Raw genomic sequence first — 20,273 nt, 5'->3', positions numbered from 1 at the left:
CCCAGGTTGGAGTGCAGTGGTGTGATCTCGGCTCTTTGCAACCTCCGCCTCCCAGGTTCAAGCGATTCTCCTGCCTCAGCCTCCTAAGTAGCTGGGATTACAGGCATGCGCCACCACGCCCAGCTAATTTTTGTATTTTTAGTAGAGATGGGGTGTCACCATGTTGGCCAGGCTGGCCTCGAACTCCTGACCTCAAGTGATCCACATGCCTCAGTCTCTCAAAGTACTGGGATTACAGGCGTGAGCCACCACGCCCAGCGTGTGTGTGCATCTTCTATCAGATGAAGATAACTGGGGACAGCATTTCCAAAGACTCCTTGACAGAATCAGCCAATTGCCCATTCAACACTAACTTACTGGAAACCTGCTGTGTGCCAGGCCCTGAGCCGAGGACACAGCTAAGTAGACAAGGCTCCCATCCCCAGGGTGTGGAGGCCACAGGTGAGGTGGGTGGGTATCGTCTTGGTCATGACAGCATCTATGACCTGTGTTGATCTCATCTGTCCCCTGTGATACCCCTCCAAGTTAGGGTCACCACTCCCCATTTGAGGGGACACTAAGGCTCAGAGGGGGCAGCCACCTGCCTGCAGGTCACAAAACCAGTAAGAAGTAAGTCCAGATTTGAACCTAGGGTTAGCCAACTCCAAAGCCCATGCTTCTAACCACACTCACATACAGACCGCCTCAAGAAAGATACCTAGCAGTAGTGACCACAAGTGAGCCAGGCATATGCCAGGCTCCGTGCAAATGTGCTCTCATTTAATTGCCTCAAAACTCACTGTCTGGGTACAGTGGCTCATGCCTGTAATCCTAGCACTTTGGGAGGCCAAGGCGGACAGATCACTTGAGGTCAAGAGTTCAAGACCAGTCTGGCCAACATGGTGAAACCCCATCTGTACTAAAAATACAAAAATAGCCGGGCATTGTGGTGCGTGCCTATAATCCCAGCTACTTAGGAGGCTGAGGCAGGAAAATTGCTTGAACCCTGGAGGCAGAGGTTGCAGTGAGCCGAGATCACGTCACTGCACTCCAGTCTGGGTGACAGAGTGAGACTCTGCCTCAGAAAAAACAAAAACAAAAAAAAACCCTCAGTGAGGGAGGTAACATTAGCCCCTTTCCAAGAGAAGTGACTGAGGTTCAGAGATAAGTGGCTTTCCAGGGATCATGTGTGGGCACTGGGGACCTGAAGCTGGCTCCTTCTGGCTCCTAACCAGTGCACTGCTACAGTGGACACCATGGTGGCTACCCAGACTCTGTTTCAGGAGTGGGGCACTCATTGCCTCAGCTACTCAGGGTGTAGGTGGCTGATGGCTCTCAGCTCTGTCAGTAGAAGAGCGTCCCCTCACCCAAAGTCCTGACTCCCCAAAAGCAGCCCACGTCCAGTGACGTATCAGTGGGTGCTTAAAGGCCTGGCACCCTTACCACAGGGGGAGGTCCTTGATGGCCAGTCCAGCTCCAGAGCTGCCTGTGGGGCGGCTAAGGCCCAGTTGTGACTGCAGCACAGCTCAATTCCTCTGCCCAAGCCTGCTTCCTTCCCTCCTGCACGGGGCAGGTTTCCAGGGGCTTGCCATCACACCTCCTGCCTGTACGTCTCCGTCTCAGAGTCAGCTTCCTGGGACCCCGACCTAAGATCTTCTCTGTCCTTGAAGGCTAAGCTTTATCCTGACGGCCTCAGGGGCTTCCGTGAAAGCATACAAGCGACAGATCATACTCGCACTGTAGAAAGGTTCTGCTGGAGGACAAGCTGGGGAGTGGAGAGACTCGAAGCCAGGAGGCCAGTAAGGAGGCTGATGAGAGGGGTGGGACCTGAATTCACACCATGGCAGTGATGGCAGGGAGAAGGCCAATGCCAGCCATGGCCACTGGGTGGAATAAATGGGTCATAATTCAAGACTGGCCAAGGAGCCCTGTGCCTGGCCCCAGGGATGACTGGCGGGATGCTGGTGCCCCAGGTTGTCTTCCATCTGGGAGTCACTGACCAGCTCTGGGCCACCCTGGTGGGGTGCCCACCTTGGCTCTCCCAGTCTCTAGCCATGTGGCCTGGACATGAAACCCTGGTGTCTCATCGTACATTTGAGAAAACGGGGCTAATACCAGTCCCTCCCTCATTGGGTGGCCATGAGGAGTCAAGGATGGAGACAAGTCAGAAAGCTTGGACAAGGCCCTGGCACAGCGTGCCACTCCATCAATGTACTCCGGGCTTCCCAAGTTCCTGGCTGGAGGGCTGGAAAGGGCACAGGCCTTAAGTCAGACACACCTGGCTGCAGCCCTGTGCGTTAGGGACTCCAGGTCTCACACTGGGCAGTGATCCTCAGGCCATGAAGGACTGTTATGAGAATTACGTTAAGTAACACTTGAAAAGTTCCTCGCACATGGTGTGAAATCAACAAATGACAGCTGCTGTTGTTGTGATGATGGTGGTGACTATTCCTGTGCAGCTCGGCACACTCGGCTATCCCACAGCAGGGCAAGGCCAAGCCCCGCCTATCCTTCATGCTCCAGCTCCTCCTCCAGTGTTCTCCCCATAAATGTCACTGCCATCACCCAGATGCCCAAGCCAGACACAGGAGGAACACTCTCCCGTCTGTCCTCTCCTGCATCCCCCACCCTAGGCAGTTACCAAGCCCTGGTGCTCTTTAGCCCTTCCCCTAGTCTCTAGCTCTGACCTCCTCCCGCCTGAGGCCCACCAGCTCATTCCTCATCTCCTCACTGGTCTTCCTGTTACCACTGCTTCCCCCAACCCCAGGGCCAATTCACTCGAGCCAGATCAAAACCCTTCAAGGGTGGCCGGGCACGGTGGCTCACACCTGTAATCCCAGCACTCTGGGAGGCTGAGGCAGGTGGATCACCTGAGTTCAGGAGTTTGAGACCAGCCTGGCCAACATGGTGAAACCCATCTCTACTAAAAATACAAAAATTAGCCAGGTGTGGTGGCATGTGCCTGTAGTCCCAGCTACTCAGGAGGCTGAGGCAGGAGAATCACTTGAACGCAGGAGGCAGAAGTTGCAGTGAGCCAAGATTACCCCACGGCACCCCAGCCTGCCTGGGCAGCAGAGCAAGAGTCCATCTCAGAAAAACAAACAAAACAAACAAACAACAACAACAAAAAACCCCAAAAACTCTTCAAGGGCATCCCATGGGCTTTCTGCTGAGGCCCACACCCTTTAGCCCACTCAATAAGAGCACATCGGGCTTGTTCACCATGGTATCCTCGGGGTATAGCACAGGGCTTCATATATAGTAGACACCCAACAAATACTGGCTGAATGGAAAATGGATGAACACACAAATCTATGCATGTGCTGGCTATGCCAGTATGAATAATAACAATAATAAAAATAGTATAATCCCAGCACTTTGGAAGGCTAAGGTGGGAGGATTGCTTAAGCCCAGGACTTCAAGACCAGCCTAGGCAACAGGGCCAGACCCCATCTCTACAAAAACCACAAAAATTAGCTGGGCATGGTGGCATATGCCTATAGTCCCAGCAACTCGGGAGGCTGAGGTGGGAGGATCACTTGAGCCCAGCAGGTTGAGGCTGCAATGAACTGTGATTGCGCTACTGCGCTCCAGCCTGGGTGACAGAGAGAGATCCAGTCTCAAAGAAAAAAAAAAAAAAGGACACATGCATACAGCACCCACTATGCACCAAGCCCTGTTCTAAGTTCTTCATTGCATGTTGTTCTTCAGAACAACCCTATGTGCTAAAGGACTGTAATTCCCCAATTTTACAGTAGAACAAACTACAACCTAAAGAAATGTTAAGCACTTGCCCAAAGCCACACAACCAGTGCACAGCAGAGCTAAGATTCAAACAGCCAACCAGAGACACTCCTGGCTGCCACACTTTGCTGGCCCCAGGCCCCAAATCCTCTCACCCCACCCTACTGAGTAGGCCCTGAGACACAAAGTTCAGACAGCTGTAAATAAGGACTGTTCCAGACTTCTCTGTTGGTGAAAAAAGGGCATCCAGTTCAGAGTGACTTCAGGTGCAGGGCTACTCCCTTGGAGCCTGCTTATTTCTGGGATATCAGATGAAAGAATATTTCTGAGCCTACATGACTAAAGACCAGGCTGTGGAAACAGGTCACAAGAAAGTCTACGCCCTCAGGTGGGCATAGAGCTGTCAGCTCTGGGGCTATTCATCTCCTGTCTCACCAGGGGCCTCTTTGGGCTTCAGGCCTTAAAATTCACCCTGAGCTGGGTACAGTGGCTCACACTTGTAATCCTAGCACTTTGGAGGTGAGGTGGGCAGATCACTTGGGGCCAGGAGTTCAAGACCAACCTGGCCAACATGACGAAACCCTGTTGCTCCAAAAAATACAAAAATCAGCCAGGCATCGTAGCGCACCTGTAATCCCAGCTACTCAGGAGGCCAAGGCAGGAGAATCGCTTGAACCTGGGAGGTGGAGGTTGCAGAGAGGCAGAGGTTGTTGTGAGCAGAGATCGTGCCACTGCACTCCAGCCTGGGCAACAGAGGAGACTCTGTCTCCAAAATAAATAAATAAATAAATAAATAAATAAATAAATAAATAAATAAATAAAATAATGATAATAATAATAAAATTCACCCTGACCTTAAAACTCACCCTGGGGCAGAAGTTTTCAAGCCAGCTGGCAGCTTTATGGGGCAGCACCTCGGGGCCTGCCTGTGGGGTGGGGCGGGAGGCCCCCCCATCTCTGCTTCCACCAGAGCAGCTCTGCTCTTGCCCAGGGTTCTGAGGGAGCTTGCAATTGGAAAAAAAGTTCTGCTATCAAAATAACTTTTGAAAGTCAGTGCCCAAGGGATAAACGTCCTTGTCAAGCAAAGTGGCCCTCTCGTGTCTTTCCTGGTGATGTTCAGGGGGTTGGATGCTGTAAATTCTGGCATGAGAGAGAGGAGGCTGAGAATCTCTGATGAGCTCAGTAAAGTCTAACGTCAAGGCCGCCCTGGCCATCTCTGGCCACAGTCACTTGCTCTGCACACCAGTTCTGGGCGTGTCCTAACAAGGGGCCTACTTATCTCCCAGGGCACAGTCCTGCCTCTGGGCAATTGTGCCCATAGTTTCTCCCACCTGGAATAAAAAGAGGAACTACATTTCAGTCCCCCAGTATCTGCCAAGCAATGTGTGAGGTACTTGTCCCCATGTCCCATAACCCTCACTATAGACCTGCAAGGTATTATTATCCCCATCTTAGGGAGGGGAAAACTGAGGTTCAGAGAAAAGAAATGACACTTAAGAATTCAAATCCAGGATTGTCTGATGCCCAAAGATCCTTTCCACTGCACCCTTGCCTGCCACCTCCCATGGCCCTGCCTTCCATCCCTCCTCAGCTGCAACCAAATCCTGCCCATGCTCAGGCCCTGCTGGTTTCTCCAGTGCACCCCACTCCCTCGTATCACCCCATCTTTGTAGATGCTATTTCCTCTGCTCCAAATACGCTCCCCTTCTTCCACACCCCCTTCACTTTGCTGACTCCTTCATGCCCTTTGGGAATCACTTTGGGTATCGTCTCTTCTGGGAAGCCCCCCAGGATGCCTGACTGGGTCAGGAACCTTCTCTGGGCCCCTCCTCTGAGCTCCCCCATCAAAGCCCAGATGGCTCTGTGCTGTGGTCATTTGCTGTCTTGCACCCCAAAGAGACTCTAAGCTCCTGGGGGCGGGGTCCAGATCCACTGTGCTAATAGTGGGATCCCACGTCCAGCAAGGAGCAAGGCACATAGTAGGTGCTCAATAAACACCCACTGAACGGGTGAATGTGTGAGTTCTACACACAACCCTCCAGGTCCATAACGTGCCAGGCCCTCCCCGGCAGGGGCTGGGCATAGCACACAGGTAAGGTGCACTTCCTGCTCTCAGCCCTGCCTCCTGCAGGAAGCCTTTGACCACCTCAGACCTTTTCCTGCTTGCCACTCCATGTCTCTTTCATTCACTTAACAAATCTTTGCACACCGACTAATCCAAGGTGGCACAACAGGGGCATCTGGCAAAGCAGGACACAGGTGGTGATGCATGTACCACCTCTCCTCCTCTGTCCCATCCCATGGCACCCGCCAGGCACAGGCATACAGCGCAACATCAGTGAGGTGGTCTGAGGCTATTCATGGCTCCTTCCACTTCTGTCACCAGCCAGTCTGCTTCTAAGGTTCGACTGGCTGCCCAGCTGCCCGCCCTCCTTCACTCACCGGGTCCATGCCTCTTCCCCAGCCCCAGCCCAGCCGTACCCGGTTGATGAGCTCGCCAACCATGCCTGTCCAGGAGCCGTTGGGCTCGGGTGCCCCGTAGAGCCCATCCTCCACCAACCGCAGGCGGTAGCGGAAGCGCAGCAGCTCGGCCAGCTCCCGCAGCATGTCCACGCAGAAGCCCTCGAAGCGTTCATTCCCTGACAGGGCCTGGAAATTGGGCCGGCGCATGACGTACGGGTTCTCCTGGGTGGGCAGAAGAGAGCAGGGGTCAGAGACTGGGTGTCTAGGAGCTGGGCTGGGGATCCTGGAGCCCGGACCAGGCAGGTAGAGCAGGAATCTGCTTGCTGAGCAGGGATGATTTAGTCATAGTACACATTTCTCACTTACAAATGCTCAGAGTGGGGAATAGACCTGAAAGCCAGGGAAAAACACATGGGCACTGCCAGTCCCTAGCAGATTGCAGGGAGCCATTTTAATCTCCAGCAGCCAACCTGACGCTCATTGGTCCCAAGCTCAAATGCGTACGAGGGAGGAGGTAACTTTAGAGTGAGTCAGACTAGATAGAGCTTGTGCCAAAGTGGATCAGGGGCTTTCAGATTTCTTATTACAACTCACAGTGAAAGATACATTTTACCTTGCAACCCAAGTCACCCACATATGAACACACATAACTAGACTTAATTCCACAGAACAGTCCTTGCCCTAGTAACTATGGGCAATACACTGATATTTTCTGTTCTGCTATACTTCATCTTTCCACATGTCCAGTAATGACTCACCAAACCAACTTCATGAGCCACCAATGGGTCCAAGAGGGTATCCTTCACCAGGGTTTAGCTCCAGCCCAGTGCCCCATGAGGGAGGCAGGCTGAAGATGACAGATGGTGCAATTTTTTTTTTTTTTTTGAGACGGAGTCTCGCTCTGTCGCCCAAACTGGAGTGCAGTGGCCGGATCTCAGCTCACTGCAAGCTCTGCCTTTCGGGTTTACGCCATTCTCCTGCCTCAGCCTCCCGAGTAGCTGGGACTACAGGCGCCCGCTACCTCGCCCAGCTAGGTTTTTTTTTTGTATTTTTTTTAGTAGAGACAGGGTTTCACCGGGTTAGCCAGGATGGTCTTGATCTCCTGACCTCGTGATCCTCCCGTCTCGGCCTCCCAAAGTGCTGGGATTACAGGCTTGAGCCACTGCGCCCGGCCCAATTTTTTTTTTTTTTTTTTTTTTTTTGAGACAGAATCTCACTCTGTCACCCAGGCAGGAGTGCAGTGGCACAATCTCAGTTCACTGCAACCTCCACCTCCTGGGTTTAAGTGGCTCTCCTGCCTCACCCTCCCAAGTAGCTTGGATTACAAGTACCTGCCACCACGCCCGGCTAATTTTTTTTTTTTTTCATATTTTTAGTAGAGACGGGGTTTCACCATGTTGGTCAGGCTGGTCTTGAACTCCTGACCTCAAGTGATCCACTCGCCTCGTCCTCCCAAAGTGCTGGGATTACAGGTGTGAGCCACCACACCTGACCCAGCTGGTGCAATTTTAAGAGAATTTGGAAACCTAAGATTGTTTTGTAAAATCTCCTGATTATAAATGTTAGCAGCTCTCATGCCTGAAATCCCAGTGCTTTGGGAGACTGAGGTAGGAGGATTGCTTCAGCCCAAGTTTGAGGCTGCACTGAGCTATGACTGTACCACTACACTCTAGCCTGGGCAACTGAGCAAGACTCTGTCTCTAAAATAAAATAAAATAAAATAAAATAAAATAAAATAAATGTTAGCAACTGATATGGTTAGGCTTTGTATCCCCACCCAAATCTCACCTTGAATTGTAATCCCCATAATCCCTATGTGTCAAGGAAGAGACCAGGTGGAGGTAACTGAACCATGAGGGCGGTTTCCCCCATGCTCTTCTCATGATAGTGAGTGAGTTCTCACGAGATCTGATGGTTTTATAAGGGGCTCTTCCCCCTTCACTTAGCACAGCTCTCTCCTGCTGCCTTGTGAAGAAGGTGCCTTGCTTCCCCTTCACCTTCCACCATGATTGTAAATTTCGCGAGGCCTTCCCAGCCATGCTGAACCTGTGAGTCAACTAAACCTCTTCCCTTTATAAATTACCTAGTCTCTGGCAGTTCTTTACAGCAGTATGAAAACGAACTGCCGGGCGCGGTGGCTCAAGCCTGTAATCCCAGCACTTTGGGAGGCCGAGGCGGGCGGATCACAAGGTCAGGAGATCGAGACCACGGTGAAACCCCATGTCTACTAAAAATACAAAAAATTAGCCGGGCGCGGCGGCGGGCGCCTGTAGTCCCAGCTACTCAGGAGGCTGAGGCAGGAGAATGGCGTGAACCCGGAAGGCGGAGCTTGCAGTGAGCCGAGATCGCGCCACTGCACTCCAGCCTGGGCGACAGAGCGAGACTCCGTCTCAAAAAAAAAAAAGAAAAAAAAAAAAAAAAGAAAACGAACTAATACAGCAACCAATTCAAATTCTAATACCAATTATTATTAAATGTTCTGCAAGCCAAAACAAACACAGTTTCTAGTTTGCACTCTCTGACCTACAGTCAGTTTGCCACGTTGATGCTTATTTCTGAGGGGTTTGAGCAAACTTTACTGACCCCATTGTGCCAAAGAAACACAAAAGCAGAAAGGATGGTCTAAGTGCTAGGAAGACAAGGCATGTAAAGATGGTAACAAGTGGGAAACTTATCTGGACAGTTATTGTCTAAATGGCTGTTTGTACAATGTCACTTTGGACTAATGAACAAAAGGACTTAGGACTTAGGGAAGACCCAGGAAAGAGCTTCGGTTAAAATATCCACAATGAGCCAGGTGTAGTACCTCAAGTCTGTAATTCTAACACTTTGGGAGGGCAAGGCAGGTGGATGGCTTGAGCCCAGGAGTTCAAGACCAGCCTAGGCAATGTGGCAAAACCCCGTCTCTATAAAAAATACAAAAGTTAGTTGGGCGTGCTGGTGTGCACCTGTAGTCTCAGCTACTCGGGAGGCTAAGGTAGAGTCCCAGAGGCTCAGGTTGCGGTGAGCCAAGATTGTGCCACTGCCGGCCAGCCTGGGTAATGGAGTGAGACGCTCTCAAAAAAATAAATAAAATAAAACATCCACAATGGTTATTGTGTATTGAGAACCTGTGCTGTGCTTCTCTCAATGACATCATTTTAATTCCTCATGGCGACCTTACATTGAAATGGGCATGAGTAGATTCCTTTTACACATGTGGACACAGAGGCTCAAAGTGGTCAAGTGACCTCTGTCACCTCTCATTCATTCAACACACAATTACTGAGCTCCATGGTAGGTGTGGCCACAATATTGTGCTGCTTCTTCCATCAGCAGATGGGTTCCATTTCTCCCTGGGTCCAGACTCCTTGGTCTGAGCTGGCCTTATGACTTGTTTTGGCCAATTGGATGTGGCAGAAGTGATGCTGTGTGAATTCCAGAGCCTCAGCCTTCAGAGCAGCCCCCATTTAAGGAAGCCCAGGCTGGCCTGCTGGAGGGTGAATGAACCAAGGCGTGCCAGCCAACAGCCAGCATCCACAGCCATTCTTCACTTACCAGTCCAGTCTGGACAGCAGCTGAATGCTGCCACAGTGTGCCCAAGCGAGACCAGCCAAAGAACCACTGAGTTGACCCATGGAATCATGAAAAATAATCAACTGCTATTCTTTCAGTTTCTGGGTTCTGGGTGGCTTGTCATACAGTGATAGAATCTCCTACTATGTGGCCAGGTCATAGGCTCTGGACTTCAGGACCCCACAGAGCCCTACAGCTACAAGATGATGGGACGGAGGGCAGTCAGTGATTCTCTATCAAGCTGCCTTTCCAGAAACAAAACTGTGGAACTGGGAACAAGAATGTGAGATAATACTAATAATAGCGGCAGCAGCCAGCATTTCTTGTGGGCTTGCTGTGTGACAGCAATTCTGTCAGCGTGGGAGGGCAGTATTATTACCTCTCTTTTAGAGATGAGGATGCTGAGGTCCAGAGAAGTGAAGTAGTAAGTGTCTGAGAAGGACAAGTTGGTCTGATTCCAAAGCTCCCCTCTTAAACCCTGTGCTAGACTGAGCTCGAGTGAACAGAATCAGACAGTGGATATAGGAGAAGCCAGACAGAGGTGAGGGACCCAGGCTGGGTATCAAAGCTAGAGAATCAGAAATCGAGAATCCTAGAGACAAGGGCCTGGCTCCCATACAGCCCCCTTGACATACAGAGGATAGAACCAAGGCTCAGAGAGGTAAAGAATCTAGCCCAAGGCCACCCAGCTGAAGCAGGGCAGTGGGAAGGGAGACGGGGCAGAGCTGGGCTTCACAACCCAGTCACTGCACCCTGAACCCTGTTCCTTCACTATGCCAAGTTGATCTCTAAATTCAAGACTGAAGAACTTGGGTTCAGGGTCTCAGGACTGGGGTCTGAGCTTAGAGAGACAAAAAGAGACTGGGGTCTGTGAATAGAACTCAAAATTAGATAACCATAATCTAGGACTCAACTTAGAGCCACAGACTATTAGAACAGAAGGGTCCTCAAGGAGCCTCAAATCCAGGGTCTTCAGACTTCAAAAAGAATTGTATGCAGAAGCCCAACACTGCAGCCAGACAATGAGATACTGCTAAGCCCAGTTCTAAGAATTTACCCTACAAATGGCTGTGCATCAAAAACGCAGGTCCAAGAAAGTCAGCGTAGCATTGCTTGTAGTGAGAACAAAGACTGAAACAACCTAATTTGGGCCAAGTTAAAAAGATTATCGATGTCATAAAAGAATCCCAGGCAACCACTAAAATAGCAAGGTCTACAAGATATATTAGGAGGAAAAAAACAAGCTACAGAACAACGTGTACAATATGCTACTCTTTGTTAAAGAAAGAGCAAGGATGTGCTTGTATACGCGTAGACATTTCTGGAAGGATGGTGGCCTCTGAAAAAAGAAAATGAAAGACCCAGGGAAGGAAGGAAACTGATTTTTCACTCCTCACCTGCCTTGTACTCTTTGAATTCTATTTTATATAGGTTTCTATTAACTTCTGTCCCTTCCCCAATTTTATTTATTTATTTTTGAGACAAGGTCTCGCTCTGTCACCCAGGCTGGAGTGTAGTGGTGCGATCTCGGCTCACTAGAACTTCCGCCTCCTGGGCTCAAGTGATTCTCCCACCTCAGCCTCCAGAGTAACTGGGACCACAGGCACGTGCCACTAAGCCTGGCTAATTTTTGTATTTTTTGTAGACACAGGGTTTCATCATGTTGCCCAGGCTGGTCTCGAAATCCTGAGCTCAAGTGATCTGCCCACCCCAACCTCCCAAAGTGCTGGGATTACAGGCGTTAGCCACCATGCTCAGCCCTCACGCTCAGTGTAACAATTTTTTTAAATTGAAGTACGAGATTTAAGTGTGTATGAAAATGCCTGGTTGCTGGGCTTGGTGGTTCACGCCTATAGTCCCAGCACTTTGAGAGGCCAAGGAGGGAGGATCACTTGAGCCCAGGAGTTCAAGACCAGCCTGGGCAACATAGGAAGACCCCGTCTCAATAAAAATAACTTACAAAAAATAAACAGAAATGCAAAGAGTCAAGAAGAACCAAAGTAATCCTAAAGAAGAAAAGCAAAACTGGGGGTTTACCCTGTCAAATGTTAACACTTAATTTAAAGCTATGGTATTTAAGACATTGGAGTACTAGAACAAAGATAGACAAATAGACAGTAGAATGGAGTGTTTGGAAACCCACATATAAATGGATATTGATTTGTGACAAAGGTAAAACTGTTCTGAAGGGGGAAGAATGATTGTTATAATAAATGGTGCTGCTGAATTAAATACCCGTATGGAAAAAAAATGTATTCTGGCCTAGGCGCGGTGGCTCATGCCTGTAATCCCAGCACTTTGGGAGGCTGAGGCAGGTGGATCACTTGAGGTCAGGAGTTCAAGACCAGCCGGGCCAATATGGTGAAACCCCTATCTCCATTAAAAATACAAAAATCAGCCAGGCATGATGGTGGGTGCCTATAATCCCAGCTACTCGGGAGGCTGAGACAGGAGAATCACTTGAACCCAGGAGATGGAGGTTGCAGTGAACCAAGATCGCACGCTACTACACTCCAGCCTGAGCACAGAGTGAGACTCTGTCTCAAAAAAATAAGTAAATAAAAGAAAACAAAAAAGAAAGAAAGAAAAAAGAACAAAATGTATTTTGACTCCCCTACCCTACATAAAAATCAATTTCAGGAGGATGGCAGACCCAAATGTAAAAGGCAAAATTACTAAGTTTTTAGAACACAAATAGTAGAATATCTTCATGATATAGGGGTATCCACGGAATTCTTAAATTCTAAAAGCATTAACCATAAAGGAAAAAAGCTGATGGAGTGAACTTTAGTAAAATTAAAAATCAAATCCTTTTATCCAAAATATACTACTGAGAATGAAAAGGTAAGCCACAAAGGGGGAGAGGACATTTGCAATACATACATCAGACAAATGACTTGTACCCAAGAATGTATAAATAACTCACAAATCAATAAAAAGGTCATATATCCCAATTTTTTTAAAATAGAAAAAGACATGAATAGGAACCTCGCAAATGAGGGTTTCCAAATAGCCAATAAAGGGCCAGGTGTGGTGGCTCCTGCCTGTAATTCCAGCACTTTAGGAGGCCAAGGTGGGTGGATCCCTTGAACCCAGGAGTCCAAGACCAGGCTTAGCAACATGGTAAAACCCTGTCAATTAAAAAAAATGTTGTTTTTAATTAGCTGGGTGTGGTGGTGCATGACTGTGGTCCCAGCTACTCAGGAGGCTGAGATGGGAGAAGGGCTTGAGCCTGGAGGTTGAAGCTGCAGTGAGCTACGATTGGGCCACTGCACTCCAGCCTGGGTAACAGAGCAAGACCTCTCTCAAAAAACAAAAACAAAGAAAAATCAAATAGCCAGTAAACACAAAAAGGTGTTCTACCTCCCTGATCATCAGGGAAATGCAGATGAAAACCACCATATATGGTTGGTACCTGTATACACTCACCACTGACAAAACGAGGAGCAAGTGGAATTCTCATTCATTCGCTGCTGCTGGGAATGAAAGTGAAAGTGGTTCAACCACTTTGGAAAACACTTTTATAATAACTGCTAAAGCTGAGACAAACACCCTGCAACTCAGCAACTAGAACACACCCAGCAGAAACACCAATACATGTTCACCAAAAGACATGAAAGAGAATCTTCCTAGCAGTACTATACCTAACAGCAAAAAGCCAGAAACAAACATCCATCTAGAGTTGATGAATCAGGAAACTGCAGTACATTCGACATACAACAATGAGACTACACCACTTGCAATGCCACAGATGAATCTCATAATGTTGCCAGAAGAAGCCAGTCTCAAGAGAGAACACAGTACGATGCCATTTATATGAGGTTCAAGGATGGGCAAAGCTGATCTGTGGTGACAGAAGCTGAGATGGGGGTTAGCCTTGGAGGGTTAATGATTGGAAGGGCATGGGGAGGCTTTGGGTTGGGGACAGCTGGTTGATTACACAGGTGTGTTCAGTTTTTGAAACTTCAGTGAGAAGTAACACAATTTGTGCACATTTCTGTATGTGTGTTACACTTCAATGAAAATCTCTGGAAAGTAAAAACAAAAAATTAAAGTAGGGTAGGTTCCAGAATATTCCTTACAAGCTGATTGCTTGGACGCTTTCATGAACCTGGGATCCAAATCCTTGTCCAGGATTTCCTGGAGTGTAGTTTAAACAACAATGATCTAGTCCAACCTCCTCACTCTGCTATGAATATTTTATTTATGTATTTATTAATTATTATTATTTTTAGACAGGGTCTCACTCTGTCACCCTGGCAGTGGTATGATCTGGGCTCACTGCAGCCTCAACCTCCCAGGTTCAAGCAATCCTCCAGCCTCAGCCTCCCAAGTAGCTGGGACTAAAGGCACACACCACCACGCCCAGCTAATTTTTGTATTTTTAGTAGAGATGGGGTTTCGCCATGTTGCCCAGGCTAGTATCGAACTCATGGGCCCAAGTGATCCCCCTGCCTTGGTCTCCCATAGTGCTGAGGTTACAGGTGTGAACCACCATGCCCAGACTGCTAGGAATACTTTAATCCCCTCACTTTAAAGGAGGAAACCGAGGCTAGAGAGAAGAGACCTCCTAGGGTCACACAGTGTGTGGATGGCAGTGCCAGGCCCAGGACACAGCCCTGAGGGCTCAGAAAGAAGTAGAAATAATAGAGGCAACATGGCCGGGCGCAGTGGCTCATGCCTGTAATCCCAGCATTTTGAGAGGCCGAGGCAGGCAGATCACAAGGTCAGGAGATCGAGACCATCCTGTCTCGACGGTGAAACCCCGTCTGTACTAAAAATACAAAAAAATTAGCTGGGCATGGTGGCAGGCGCCTGTAGTCCCAGCTACTTGGGAGGCTGAGGCAGGAGGATGGCGTTAACCGGGAGGCAGAGCTTGCAGTGAGCCAAGATGATGCCACTGCACTCCAATCTCGGTGACAGAGTGAGACTCCATCTCAAAAAAATAAAAATAAAAAATAATGGAGGCAACGTGGTGCAAAAGACAGGCATGTGGGCTCTGCTGCCTTCTAGCTGGGCAATCTCGGGCATGTCATTTAACCCTCCCATGCCTGAGGCCAGGCGCGGTGGCTCATGCCTGTAATCCCAGCTCTCAGGGAGGCAGAGGCGGTAGGATAGCTTGAGCCCAGGAGTTCGAGACCTGCCTGGGTAATATAGCGAGACCCCGTTCTCCACAAAAAAAGGAAAAAAAAAAAAAAAGACAAAAAATAAATAAATAAATAAGCGCAACCCTCCCATGCCTGAGTTTCTTTATCTGAAAATCAGTGCTTCTGTGAAGATTGAGTCACATGAGCACAGGGCTTGGCACAATGCTCAAAGCCATGAATCACAAGCCCGGGAGAGGGAGGGAGGGAGGGAGGTTCTCTCACGCGTACCTTAGGCACTGCAAGGGCCTTCTTAGTTCATGTGATCCTCCCACTGCCCCTCAAGGTGAGATGCAGACCCGTTTTACAGATAAAACAAAGGAGACTGGAGAGTTAAGAGACTTGAACTGATAAGAGCAGAGGAATGGGACTGAGGTCCCTCTGTCCGCAGCAGAGAGACTACTCTTAACTGCCACACTAGTCACCAAAGGGCAGGGTGAGGTGTCTCAGCTCAATGAAGGGAATCCTCAGGACCGCCTGGGGGCCCTGAGAAATTCTCCAAGACTGGGGCAAGACCAGGGGCTGAGGAGGGCAGGCTCCTGCACTGTCTCAACTCCATGGGACTTCTGCACCCCAGCTTTCTGGTGGGGCCTCTCTCCATCTCGGTGCCAGCCCATCCTGTCTCAGCACGAGATCCCTGAGCCTGCCCCAGGGGCAGCGCTAGCCTGCACTCCATCACCAGAGCCCCTCGCTCCCACACCTGGATCACCTCTAATCCCTAGCAGCATCCCTCATGGGCCAACAAGGAGCTTTCCTAACTCCAGATCTGGCCCCGCCCTTTCTGCTCAACACTCTCTCCAAGGTAAAGCACAGACAACTAGGTCCTTCAGAGCCCCTTCCCCACCTGCTGCCCCACAGCCCCTAGGTTGCCTCTGTCCCATCACTCACCACAACCCTCTGTACTTGCTAGGTGTCAGTCACAGCTCTAGGCCCTGGGAATAGAGCAGTGAATGAAACAAGTTCTAACCCACATCTTGCCCTAGGCACCCAGTTTGAGTCACATCTGAATCTCCAAGTGCCTGACACAGGTCTTGCCAAGAAACCCATGTCAGGAAATACCAGCGAATGAACGGGGCTTGTCTGACTGTGTACACAGAGGCTGTTGCCTCCCTGTTCAAACTGACAAACACCTCCTAAAACCCTGGCTCCAGCATCCTGCCGCTCCTGCTGCCTGGGATATTTTCTGCACATCCAACTCCTGTGCAACCCCATCTAAGGTCACCTCTGCCAGGAAGCCTTCTTCCAGCCTCCTAAAGCTGACTCAGTCCCTCCTTTCTTTGGGAGGCCCTCATTGTGGGAATGACTGTGTCCAGGTCTGTCTCCTCCATCAGACTGGGACCACCTCCTAGTCCCACCCGAGAGCACCTGACTCATTTCTGCTTCTAGAATATAAGGGCCAGCACCATACAGCTTTGGTAAATATTTACGGATCAAATGAATAAGTGAATCAACCCATCAAGAGATGGATGAACATCAGGAAGGGAAGAAAAATACAAGCTCCCAGGCCTTGAGCAGAAGCGGGGAGGAGAGTGAAGAAGACACTCAAAGCTCCCAGGGTCATGACTCAGCTCTCCTGACCTCCCCTCCCTGACCTCTGCACCCTGTTCCCTACCAAGGCCCCCAACTTTTCTGCCTCCAGGAGGCTTCAGGAATTGACCGCATACCGCAGCACAGAGGGTCTGACTGCTCCTAGCCAAGCCTCCAGGGTCCCCTGGGGAGGCTGTTAGGTGTCTGGTTTCCCATCTGCAGGCCATCTGTCCCTCCACAACAGGATCACTGGCCTTGCTCCAGAGGGACTCGAGGTCCATTTTAGATCAGGAGTTCCCTAGGGACCGAGGGAACTGCTCTGCGACTCACTGCTTTAGGGGGCCCTCTAACATCCTGCAAAACCCTCCTGTAACCCTCTCTGAATGTCAGCATCCACAGCTAATAGCTGACACAGCTCAGAGTTACTAAGCAGCTCCCTCAGTAACAACAAATGCTGACAGGCTGCAGACTTGGCCGCTTTGAAGAGCGTGGCTGCCTGGCGTATCCAGCCTCCAGGCCAGCTGCTTGGGGAAGCCTCCTGCTCGCCAGGCCTGTGTATCACCCCCTCCCTGACCTCCTAAGGCCAGGGAGGAAGCCCATTGTGCCTGGCAGGAGGCAGCATGGTGCAGCAGAGAGGGCACTAGCTCCGAGCTAGACACTCAGCTCTGCTGGGAACTCACTGTGTGACCTGCTTCCTTATCCTCAAAAGGGGGAAATAAGACGAAGCTCACAAGGGTAGCCATGAGGTCTAAAGAATGACGCTTGGAAAGGGCCTAGCACAGTGCCTGGCACAGAACAGGTGCTCAATAAATACTTGACATACAAAGGCCCCTCTGCCTCTGATTTGGTAAAATGCAGGAGTGGCACTCTCAGGGCTACAGGACAATGCCCGTGGCTGGTGCTTGGGTACTGAGAGGTCTGGAGCTTCAGAACACAGTGGTCAAGACTCGGGCTCTGAAGGATTAGACATAGCTTTCAGTCCTGGTTGTGCTGGGTACTTGCTGTGTGACCCTGGGCAAGTTGCCTCCCCTCTCTAAGCCTCAGTTTCCACAACTTCAAGATGGACACTGAGTTGGCATTGTTGATACATGTTGTTGGCAAGGGTGGCAAAACAACTGTTCTGGCAATCATGATTCACCAGGATTGACCAGGGCCAGATACTGTGCAAAGAGCTCGGTTAGAGCTGGCCCTGAGGGCAGTCTGCTCCCTCCCTGCTCTGGCAGCATTTTGGATGGTAGTGCCTTATTCACAACCTGGAGTTGCTGGGTGCAGGAATCCCGGCGCCCACTGGCCTGTGCGCTGTGCCAGCCAATGCATCCCTCCACCTCATGGTGGGAGCTAGGACTGGGCTCAGGGCAGCATCAGGGAAGGCCCAGCGTTCAGGCCCCTTCACTTACCACTCCCAGGCCCCCGTCTAGGGCCACTCACCAGGATGGTTGTGACCACCAGCGTCTTGTTGGCCAATGTCTGCGACAGGTTGATGTCCAGGGTGGTGGCATTCATGGCCAGGGTGCGGTTAGAGTACCACACCCCAATCTAGGGGGCAGAGAGGGTGCTGTCAGCTCAGGCCCTGCCCAAGGCCATGGCAGCCTCTGGGCCTGCCCCCACCCTCACCCCAGCACAGCTCTGGCGTCGCCTGGGTCTGCTCACCTCACGGTGGCCCTGCCGGGACTTTTCTAGGATGCGCAGGGTGTAGTTGGTTCTCTGCCCTTTGCTGTTGAACTCGACCCGCCCGGTCAGCCCATCATACTCTACCTGGCAGGGTGGGGAGGCGGGGCAGAGGGAGGATGCAGGGGCCCAGAGATGGGCAGGGAAGGCCCAGTGTGATGAGACATCCATAGAGAAAGGCACAGATAGACCAGGGTGGAGGGGACAAGAGAGAGAAGAAAGAGGAAGATCACAGTCAAAACAGCAAGGTAACATGCAAGGAAGCAAGGGGAGATGGGACAAAAGGCATGAAGAAGGCAAGACTCAGAAAGAGAGAGAGAGCGCAACCCAAACAGGCAGCAGCAGCCAGGAGTGGACAGGGGAGGCAGTGGGTACGGTGGGAGGAGCGGGGAGGGCAGAGGGCCACAGGGTGGACACAGTGAGTGCTCCCACCTGAGGTGGCCGTGCCCTGCCTCCTCCACCCACCCCTGCTCAGGCTCACCATGCGCAGGTAGTTCATGAGGCTGGTCCCATGGGGCCAAATGTTGGCCGACGTACAGGCCAGCGGCTTCACACCGATCTCCTGGCTGCGGTTCAGCTCTCGGACAGCGCTCACCACCACATGCACGGCATCAAACATCAGCGCAGCTGACAGCTGTGGTGGGACAGAGGCAGGGGTGGGATGGATAAGAGGCTGCTTAGCCAGGGTAACTCAAATAACTTCCCTCTCCCCAGGAATGGGAAACTGGGTGGGTCAGGAGTGAGGAAGTGGCTCCGGTGTCTTTTTTGGGAAGTGGAATTGACAGTGGGAAAGGTGTGAGTGCTTCCCATGTCTTGGTGGGAGTAGGTCTCCCAGACTGTGTGTGGCCATGTGTCTCTCAGAGGGTGCCTGGATCCATGTGTCTCTCAGAGGGTGCCTGGATAGCCAACTGTGTCACCTGCATGGGCAGGTATGTCTGGCAATCTGGGTGATGCAGGCCAGGGAAGATGGCCACAGTCCCCGTCTGAGCGTGTCTGGGGGACGTTTACATGAGTGGGGCTGGATGACCATGCCCATTTATCTATACGCAGGGTGGGTGTGGTGTCAGAAAGGTAGGAGCGTTTAATGGTTGGTCCCAGGCCTGGGAGGCAGCTGGCTCAGAGCTAGAGGCCTGGCTCTGCTATTCTCTCATTCTGTGACAGGGCTAAGTCCTCATTCCTCCCTGAACCTCAGTTTCCTTTTCTGTAAAATGAGGATAATAGTAATATCTATCTTCATGTGCTGTTGTGGGGATCTGGTGACATAACGCCTGTAAAGCACTCAGAACAGCACCTGGCACACAGTGAGTGTTCCATACACTCTGGCCACCAAGCTGTGACACAACCACGGTGTCTGTGTGTGCTTGTTAGGGTGTGCCCTAGCTGTGTTAGTGTGAAGGTCTGAGTATCTGTGTTGCGTAGATGTGCACAGGGGTACACACAAATGTGCCTCTGTGTTGGGGTGTGTGATGTCCCTGTGTGGACCCAACTGACTAGACAGCTTGGTCTCCATGTGCACTCTGCGCGTAGAAGTGTCTTGATGTCTTGGTATCTGAGTAAGATGTCAGTGAACAAATACCTATAAATATGCATCTTCTGTATGCTGGTATTTATTCAACATCTATTATCAGACAACTGTTATGAGTTATGCTGTTTTAAGTACTGGGGATACAATGGTGAACAAAATAAACAGAACCCCCTGCCCTCATGGAACTTACAGTCCTCAAATCCATTTCTCTATGTAAGTCTAATATAGAGTAAGCCATATCGTGATGAAATAAGCAAATATAAGTGCTATGGAAAAAGACAAGGCAGGGAGGGGTGAAAAAGTAGATACTTTACCTTTTTCATTTTTTCTTTTGAGACAGAGTCTTGCTCTGTCGCCCAGGCTGGAGTGCAGTGGCACAATTTTGGCTCACTGCAACCTCTTCTACCTCCCAGGTTCAAGCAACTGTTGTGTCTCAGCCACCCAAGTAGCTGGGATTACAGGCACGTGCCACAAGACCCAGCTAATGTTTGTGTTTTCAGTAGAGACAGGATTTCGCCATGTTGGCCAGGCAGATCTTGAACTCCTGACCTGAAGTGAGCCTCCTGCCTCATGCCTCAGCTTCCCAAAGTGCTGGGATTACAAGTGTAAGTCACCATGTCTGGCCAGTTCACCTTTTTTTTTTTTTTTTTTGGAGATAGAGTCTCACT

The 20,273-nt window shown here is 50.4% G+C and overlaps 1 protein-coding gene across 5 annotated transcripts in view; it reads right to left on the bottom strand.

Annotated features, from left to right (window-relative positions):
- Positions 1–20,273, bottom strand: part of GRIK5 (glutamate ionotropic receptor kainate type subunit 5) — an 82,265-nt gene that overhangs the window by 42,293 nt on the left and 19,699 nt on the right. For all 5 annotated transcript variants that reach the window (XM_033198110.1, XM_033198105.1, XM_033198120.1 and 2 more), the window contains 4 exons: positions 18,562–18,714; positions 18,063–18,167; positions 17,841–17,948; positions 6,205–6,408 (listed from right to left, as the gene is read on the bottom strand). In XM_033198110.1, the coding sequence (XP_033054001.1) occupies positions 6,205–6,408; positions 17,841–17,948; positions 18,063–18,167; positions 18,562–18,714 (570 nt within the window). The remainder of the gene's footprint in view (positions 1–6,204; positions 6,409–17,840; positions 17,949–18,062; positions 18,168–18,561; positions 18,715–20,273) is intronic.

Source organism: Trachypithecus francoisi, unplaced genomic scaffold, assembly GCF_009764315.1.
Source record: "Trachypithecus francoisi isolate TF-2019V2 unplaced genomic scaffold, Tfra_2.0 Contig01705, whole genome shotgun sequence".
Taxonomy (NCBI): Eukaryota; Metazoa; Chordata; class Mammalia; order Primates; family Cercopithecidae; genus Trachypithecus; species Trachypithecus francoisi.
This window is presented reverse-complemented; position numbering and strand designations above follow the sequence as displayed.